Here is an 8,175-nt window from a genome sequence, read left to right as displayed (position 1 = left end):
TATTCACGTGTTGTATTGTTCTAACTGAAGCACGTTAACCCACGTCCAGGGAGGTGTGTGTACCTAGGTCTCTGTCTGTTTCCCAGAGACCAACACCCAAGCTATCTCTGCTCTTTGAAGCCAGAGAAAGACCTACTCTGTACAGTGGCTTGGCTGTATGGCCATATCAGCTCAGTGGAAGTGAGGTATATAACCGCTTGTCGGGGTGACGGTTGCAGCCCGATGCCTTTGAGCTTCTGTTGGGGTCCCTTATTCCCTTCAATACACTCCAGCTTCTGTAGGCCATTGACCAGATGTTAGGTGGTCATTCTGTCTCATGTGTTTCGTTGGTTGGGGAAGTTGAGTACAATCTCATGCTCTGCTTACTTTATGCATATGTGTGTGTGTGTGTGTGTGTGTGTGGTATATGTGTGTATGCATGCTTGCATGTCTGTAGGAGCATGTGTGTTTGGGGCTGTAGACTTGGGCAGGTAGATGCATGCACATAGGCTGGTGTTGAGTTGCTCTTCATTTTGTATGTTGAGGAGGAGTCTGTTGCTAACCTCAGAGTCGGCCTATTTTTGGCTAGTCTGGCTAGACAGCCTGCTCTGGGGTTCCTCTGTCTCTGCTTCCCCCATGCTGGGATTACAGGCAGGCTAGCATGTGCACCTGACTTTTATATGTGTTCTGGGAACCCAAACCCTGGTCTCCATGTTTACTCCCTGAGCAGTCTCTGCAGCCCCTGACTCTTTTCTTCTGGAAACCACTAGTCATTTCTTCTTCCCTCATCCTTCCTCTTAATAGTAACTTTTGGGGAACAGTGTTTCCCTCCTCTTTTGGTTCTGCTGGTTGTCAGGGGACCCCAATGCTCTGTCTCACTTAGCGACACACCTCTAGTTCAAGCAGGAGGTTGTAGGTTTTTTTTGTTTTTTTGTTTTTTTTTGGTTTTTACGAGACAGGGTTTCTCTGTGGCTTTGGAGGCTGTCCTGGAACTCGCTTGGTAGTCCAGGCTGGTCTCGAACTTACAGAGATCCGCTTGCCTCTGCCTCCCGAGTGCTGGGATTAAAGGCGTGCGCCACCAACGCCCGGCAGGTTGTAGGCTTTTATGGAGTTTATTTATCAGTTTATAGTCTACCTTTTCCTGTGTGCATTGGAGGGTGAACCCAGGGCCTGGCCTAGGCCTAGGCTATCTCTCTGCCCCAAGTTCTGTCCCAATTCCCAAGTTACCTTTGGGGAATAGTGCTTTCGTGTCATATCTGAGAATCGATTTAATTTTTGCCCCAGGTTGTAAGGCTTTTCTTTCGATTTTTTTCTTCTTCTGAGAGTTTCCTAACTTTGCATTTGTATTAGGGCCTATGCACATTTTGAGTTAATTTTTGTCATGCTGTAAGATACTGGCCTTGAGCCCTGAGCTCGCGTATCCCTCCTGCTCCAGTCCTGAGAAGTTGGGACTCTAGGTAAGGCCACTGTGCTGACTTCCTCCTGTTTATGGACGACGCCCCAAAACTTTCTGGATTTACTGGTGTGGAGTTGCTTTGGGTCAGGAGTTGTATTGGAGTTGTATTGGCTTCTCATTGTGGCTGTAACAAGCCTCTTGAAGCAGCACAGCTTACTTGTGTGGTGGTTTAGGCCCAAGCCTCAGCTGGCCAGAATGAAGGCTGCTTCCGTCTGAGACCACGTAGAGTCCACATGCTGAGGTAACCACCTTCTAGAGAAGTCCACGCCCGGTCTGAGCCTCTGGTATGTATGGTTTCTTCACATCCCTCTGAGCTGATCCTCCAGCCTGTCTCTCTCTCTCTCTCTCTCTGTCTCTCTCTCTGTCTCTCTCTGTCTCTCTCTCTCTGTCTCTGTCTCTCTCTCTCTGTCTGTCTGAAGTCTTTTAAAAATATGTTTAGTCATTTATTTTTTACATTCCAGCCCCAGCTCCCCCTCCCTCCTCTCCTCCTGCTAAGTCTGTCTCATTATCTCGTTGACAGCCTTTCTCTCTTAAGGACCTTTGTAAAGATTCTGGGCGGCCGGGCGGTGGTGGCGCAGCCTTTAATCTCAGCACTTGGGAGGCAGAGGCAGGTGGATCTCTGTGAGTTCGAGACCAAGCCTGATCTACCGAGTGAGTTCCAGGACAGGCTCCAAAACAATACAGAGAAACCCTGTCTCGTAAAAACAAAACAAAAAAAACAAAACAAAACAAAAGACTCTGGGCCACCCATACGGTCCAGGGTGACTTCTCTTTTTGTGGTCTTGACCATGAACACGGCTGTAGAGTCGTCCCTTTTCCCCACCTCTGGTCACCGGGCCATAAGTTCGAGGATGCTGGCGTGAGCTGCAGGGCACTGAGGCAAGCTTGCAGGTCTTAGGTGAGGGTTGGGTTAACCTTAGATGAGAGGAAGCAGGAGAGTGAAGGAGAGGAAAACACAGACCACACAGGACTGACATGGGCTGCCTATCCCTCCCCTCCCAGTACCCCGCCCCCGCCCAGCCTTGCTTGAGTCTGCCAGGGGGTCTTGCTCCCAGGCCCAGGGCTCTGAACTGCTATCTCCTCTCTCCATGCTGGGTCTGGCCTGGCTCTGGTGTCCAGCCCTCTGATCCCCGAGGCTGAGGAGATCTGAATGGTTCATTGCTAGATGCAGGGCCTCTTCCTGGGCACTCCTTAGAGGGAAAGAGTGGGTCTTATTACTCACTCTTCACTAGTCTCTACTGATGGCTATCTTGGACCCCTTCCCCCCAAGGGTAGCCCACTTTGGCCTGTTATTCTAGCTCCCCAGAGTCAAGGGAGGGCCACAAATTAGTCACCTAAACAAAACCTGTCACCTATTCAGAACTGACCCCTAGTGTGCCCCATATCTTATTTAGGGTGCTACAGGTACCGAGGGAACCCAGCTGCAGGTACAGAGGGAACCCAGCTGCAGGTACAGAGGGAACCCAGCTGCAGGTACAGAGGGAACCCAGCTGCAGGTACAGAGGGAACCCAGCTACAGGTACAGAGGGAACCCAGCTACAGGTACAGAGGGAACCCAGCTACAGGTACAGAGGGAACCCAGCTCCACCCTTCCTAGTCGCTTCAGCTCCCTGTCCTCAGCACTTGACCGAGGGACACTGCAGCTGGGCGGGGAGTGTAGGTAACCAGCATGCCTCCCTGTCGTCCTCCTCCAGCAACAGGGGAGTCCTGCTATCGGCATGGCAGGTTAGGAATGGGACGCTCAGAGAGGGGACCTGGAGAGAGATCAAGCCTTGCCAACCCTCTTTGACTTCTTCTGGGAGCCCCACAGTTTGGAGCTAGCCCACAGGGTGTACAACTATAGAGCTAAGGGCTAGGCCCTGACACGTGTGTCTTTGTGGGCCACTGGGGAGTCTGGCCAGGAGGTATAACCACGGCTGGGGGGGGGGAATCAGTCCCGCCCCTACATCGGGCCACCCCCGCGGGTCCCGGTCCAGCGGTCTGCCTGCTGTAGGTGAGCAGTCACTTTAGTGATTGTCAGGGTCTGAGAATGGAGGGCTACAGAGGGATTTGAGGGTGTGAGGGGGCCTGATGAGACCTATCTGACGCATTTTTTGCTGTGTGTTGAGGCCAAATGGACAGACCGCGGGGTCTGGGATGGATGCCAGGTTGTCTGGCACCTACTGCCACCTGCCATGGGCGCAGGAGCTGCGCAGAGCTGTCACCATGGCAACCCGTACTACGCAACGGCCCTAGGACCTGGGTCCTCTCTTGGCTAGGGTCCCGGCGTCCCGGGGGCGCGGGGCGGGGCCTCGGCTGGAGGCGGTGCCCGCGGCGGAGGGGCGGAGCGCAGCACCGAGCGCCTGGGCCCCGCGCTGAGGCTCGGCGGGGCCGGCCGGCGCGCTGCATCTGGCCGGCCGGGTAGGCGCGGGATGCGAACGGTGGGGTAGCAGGAGGCGGGCTGCTGGGCCGCTCGGGTCGGGGGAGCTGGGCGGTAGGCGGCGGCTGCAGCGGCAGCGGCAGTGGCTGCCAGCTGGGCCTGTACTATTCCCGCCCCCAGGCTGCAGGCCGTGGGATGGGCAGGGGCAGCTGCATGGCGGCAGAACCAGGCCCAGGCACCCACTGGGGAACCCTTTAGTGGGGAAAGACAAACTCAGATGCTACCTGCTGGGAGCCGTTAGACCCTCCTCTCCGGGAGGAGGAACATTCTTTGCCTCAGGCTCTTCTTTGGAGGTACCAAGCGAGTAGGGGGTCCTTGCAAAACGGAGGGACAGGCAGGCATTTTAGAGCTTGGAGACCCTGGATCTGTGTGTGGTGTTTGAGCAGTGGGCAGGCTTGGTAGGGACGGACATTTGGGCCTGGCTGGAGACACCCAGGGGAGGTGGACCTGGGCTTGGTCCCTGGGAACATGGCTAGGACAGAGTGTGGGGGAGGGGACGCCGGACTTGGGTTCTGGCTTTCTGGAGGCCCCGGGCACTTCTAGGGGTTGGGGGTCGGTCCATTACTAGTTTAAAGCCTTTTACTCGTGGCGTTTGGCTTTTGACGGTGACTGAGCAAACGAGAGATGGCGTGCAGATGACGGGGAGAAAGGATTAGCCAGCAGAGACTCTTTGGCCTTGACAAATTGCTCAGAGGAAGGGAATTGGTCAGTGTTTGGCTGTGGCCAATGGTGGTCAGGAGTGGGCCCAGCCGGTGCTCCTGGGAGAAGAGTGAGCGCCTACCAGTGGGCGTGAAACTAGAGTGTGTCCCTGAGTAGCGGGAGTGTGTGGCTCCTTGGAGTCCTGGTATGGGCAGATGGCTCCCTGAACACCTTGTTAGCTGTGGTGTAGCTGTGGGAGCCCGAGGGGTGAACAGAACGGCAAAAGCTGAGATGAGAACCGTGAAGTTTGAGGGTGACTGAAGTTGAATGCATTACTGTCACGGGTGGCAGTACATTTTATGTCTTTGTCTAGACAGGACAGTCAGTAAATGGAGCCCTCATGCCAGGTGTTGAGGAGGGGAGAGGAGAGCCCTGATTGGAAGTGACTTTTGGCTGGATAGGTGAAGGCTGCCAGAAGTGTGAACAGGCCGGGATATCAGAACCCACGATCTGGGTACCATAGACGCGGCAGCCAGTGCTAGGGCCCTGGAGGCGGAGGGAAGCCGGCAGAAGCTCATCGACCGGAGGGACTGGACTTGCCAGTGTGCCGGCTCAGACAGAGGATACAGCAGGAGGTGTGGTCAGGAGGAGAACACTTCTCCAGGGCGATGGCTAGCAGTGACGGGTCAGGGGCGATAATAGTCTGCTTTGTCCTAGATAGCCCCAGGGAGGGGTGAGATTGAGTTGTTACTAGAGGAAAGGGCAGGAGGGCGGTGGTGTCAGGCTGTCGCAGGAAAGCGCGTTGGGGCTTGTAGGATGGGCATCTCAGGATCGAAACACTTGCTCAGTGTCTTGTCTCCAGGGTGGGACCTGGGTCTCCAATTCTCCTTGTGTGCCTAGTACAGCGCAGAACCAGGAAAAGATGCCCACGACCTCCAAACAAGCGGCCTAAAGCCGTGGGTCCGGGCGTTGTGGTCCAGGCTGTCAGAGCCAGGGGAGATGGAGGTGTGGGTCCAGCGGCGACAAATCACCAGGGTTTTTAGAATGCGAGTGGCGGCGGGTGTGTGTGTGGGGGGGGCGGGGGACCACTTCCGTTCTGTTTCCTTCCTGGCGGTGGCGGGAATGAGATCGGTCCCTCAGGTGGGGCTGCAGCGCCCTCTGGAGGCCCCGTTTCCTGGCTCCAGGTCTCGGGTGCCAGCAGCGGCGCGTGCGTGCGTCCAAGGAGGCCTCCTGTACCGGGCGTGGGGACAGCGCCACGCGCAGGCCTGGGGAGGCTGTGGCGCTCCCTACCAACCCCAGCCCTACCAACTCTGTCTACAGCACGGTCTGACTTGTCTCTGGTGTTTCCCAGGTTCCGAGCTCGCCGGCCAGGAGCGGCAGCACGCTCCGGGCAGCTGGACAAACCCCGCGCCCGGCTGCGCTGCGCCATGCCGGAGGGTTGAGTGTCGCGGACGCTGCTCTGGGGACACAGCAGGACCTCGTCCCGCTTTGCGTGGGGACTGCGCGCGCCAGGGCCGAGCCCGGGCCGCTGACCATGGTGCTGCCGCCTCCGGACCGGCGCCACGTGTGCCTGACCACGCTGGTGATCATGGGCAGTATGGCAGTCATGGACGCGTACCTGGTGGAGCAGAACCAGGGCCCGCGCAAGATCGGCGTGTGCATAATCGTGTTGGTAGGCGACGTGTGCTTCCTGTTGGTGCTGCGCTACGTGGCCGTGTGGGTGGGCGCCGAGGTGCGCACGGCCAAGCGTGGCTACGCTATGATCCTCTGGTTCCTTTATATCTTCGTGCTGGAGATCAAGCTCTATTTCATCTTTCAGAACTACAAGGCAGCGCGGCGTGGAGCCGCCGACCCCGTGGCTCGCAAGGCACTGACACTGCTGCTGTCCGTGTGCGTGCCAGGACTGTTCTTGTTGCTGGTGGCACTAGACCGCATGGAGTATGTACGCACCTTCCGAAAGCGCGAAGACCTTCGCGGCCGCCTCTTCTGGGTGGCTTTAGATCTGCTGGATCTGTTGGACATGCAGGCCAATCTCTGGGAGCCGCCGCGCACCGGGCTGCCTCTGTGGGCCGAAGGCCTCACCTTTTTCTATTGCTACATGCTGCTGCTGGTGCTGCCCTGCGTGGCGCTCAGCGAGGTCAGCATGCAAGGGGAGCACATCGCCCCGCAGAAGATGATGTTGTACCCGGTGCTCAGCCTCGCCACCGTCAACGTGGTGGCTGTGCTGGCCCGGGCCGCCAACATGGCGCTCTTCCGAGACAGCCGAGTCTCAGCCATCTTCGTGGGCAAGAACGTGGTGGCCCTGGCCACCAAGGCCTGCACGTTCCTCGAGTACCGTCGCCAGGTTCGCGATTTTCCACCGCCCGCGCTTGCGCTTGAGCTGCAGCCGCCTCCTTCCCAGCGCAACTCGGTGCCGCCGCCTCCACCGCTGCATGGTCCGCCAGTGCGCCCCCACGGGCCCTCACCCACTCGGGATGCGTTGGACACGTGACAGGGCCCCCCGCGGGCCGCACAGACGCTGGACTAGCTGCGCGCGCGCGGTTTGCATGGGATGGGATGGGCGGGCTCCTGTTAGGGACGGGTGCTGTGAGTACCTGTGCAGTGCCTGGGGTGCCGGGGCCGCGTCTGCTTCTTCATCTCAGGAATCTCTCGGACCACGGACCTCCAGCTCCTACTCCACTGGCTCATCTCGATGCACAGGGCAGTGGGTGAGGCCTGGTCCCAAGTGGAGATGCCTCAGCCCCCGCCTGCTGCTGGGCTGCCGGGGTGGGGAGGGAGGTCAGTGTTCCAGGAGGTCTGGACCTGTGGCAGGGGCCCCTGGTTCAGAGTCTGGGGCCCGAGGAAGCCTCTGTCATTTTAAAGACTTGTGTTTACAGTTTTGTACTCAAAGCCTGGCTGTTTTTCCTGTTTCACGAGTCCCGGGCCTGAGAGCTGGGCAGAGTAGCGAGGACTGGTGAGAGCTGGCGGGTACTTCTGGAACAAACTCCTGGTGGTCCTCAGTAGTTCCTGGGTGGGTCCGTTATGGCCCTGTGTCAGAGACGCCACTTCTCACACCTCACTGTGTCTCTTCCTGCAGACTCTGCTCTTACTGAGGTATCCTGGTTCCCCCGCCCCTCCCCCCAACTCTTCAATGTCCCTGCCCTTCCCACTCAGGTCCAGAAATGTCCTCCACTTCCATCCCCTCCTGTGCAAACATCCTCCGTCTGTGGGTGATTTGGGCTCATGACTGCCAGTGTCAGATGGGATCAGGTGCCAGCTCTGTTCCCAAGCTGCATGCAACCTCAGCCAGAAGAGCGATCTGGCCTTGCGTCACCCCAGCCTGGCCCTGCCCCAGACACTGGCCAGTCCCGCAGTGCCCTGGCCCAGTGCACAGGCCTTGGTGTCTGTCTGTGGTCTCTCCCTGACTTCCACCCCAAGTCTTCGGCCTAGGAGGGTCTCTTTGGGGCATCTGGGGAGGGAGCTTTAACGAGGCTGTTTGAGGGGCCTTACCTGTCAGGGGTGATGGCTGCAAAGCTTCCTGGCCCGGCATCTGCAGACCCGTGGCCTGCCAGGCCTGTGTTCACTGCCTTGCGGGGACCTCACACTGATTTACAGCCTTGTGACTCGGAGTGGGAGGTCGCTGTCCAGTCTGACCTGCCGTACAGGGGTGTGGGTCCACCTGTGTCCACCTCTGGATGTCCCT

At 58.0% G+C, this 8,175-nt stretch overlaps 1 protein-coding gene across 2 annotated transcripts; it reads left to right on the top strand.

Moving 5' to 3' along the window:
* The first annotated feature begins 3,735 nt into the window (after positions 1-3,735).
* Positions 3,736-7,382, top strand: Tmem121 (transmembrane protein 121). 2 transcript variants are annotated; one of them, XM_005068291.4, is made up of 2 exons: positions 3,736-3,835; positions 5,845-7,382. In XM_005068291.4, exon 2 carries the CDS (start codon positions 6,028-6,030, stop codon positions 6,982-6,984), a length of 957 nt encoding a protein of 318 aa, XP_005068348.1. In that variant the 5' UTR covers positions 3,736-3,835; positions 5,845-6,027; the 3' UTR covers positions 6,985-7,382. The 2 variants fall into 2 exon arrangements, with proteins under 2 accessions (XP_005068348.1, XP_040598268.1); XM_040742334.1 differs by lacking the exon at positions 3,736-3,835 and adding an exon at positions 3,982-4,147.
* Positions 7,383-8,175: the final 793 nt, after the last annotated feature.

The sequence above is a fragment of the Mesocricetus auratus genome, unplaced genomic scaffold, assembly GCF_017639785.1.
Source record: "Mesocricetus auratus isolate SY011 unplaced genomic scaffold, BCM_Maur_2.0 Super-Scaffold_15014, whole genome shotgun sequence".
Taxonomy (NCBI): Eukaryota; Metazoa; Chordata; class Mammalia; order Rodentia; family Cricetidae; genus Mesocricetus; species Mesocricetus auratus.
The sequence above is the reverse complement of the archived record's forward strand: the minus strand, read 5'-3'. Positions and strand labels throughout refer to the sequence as shown.

Coding starts and splice junctions, on each gene's coding strand:
- Tmem121 (XM_005068291.4), top strand. CDS start 6,028: ATGGTGCTGCCGCCTCCGGACCGGCGCCACGTGTGCCTGACCACGCTG.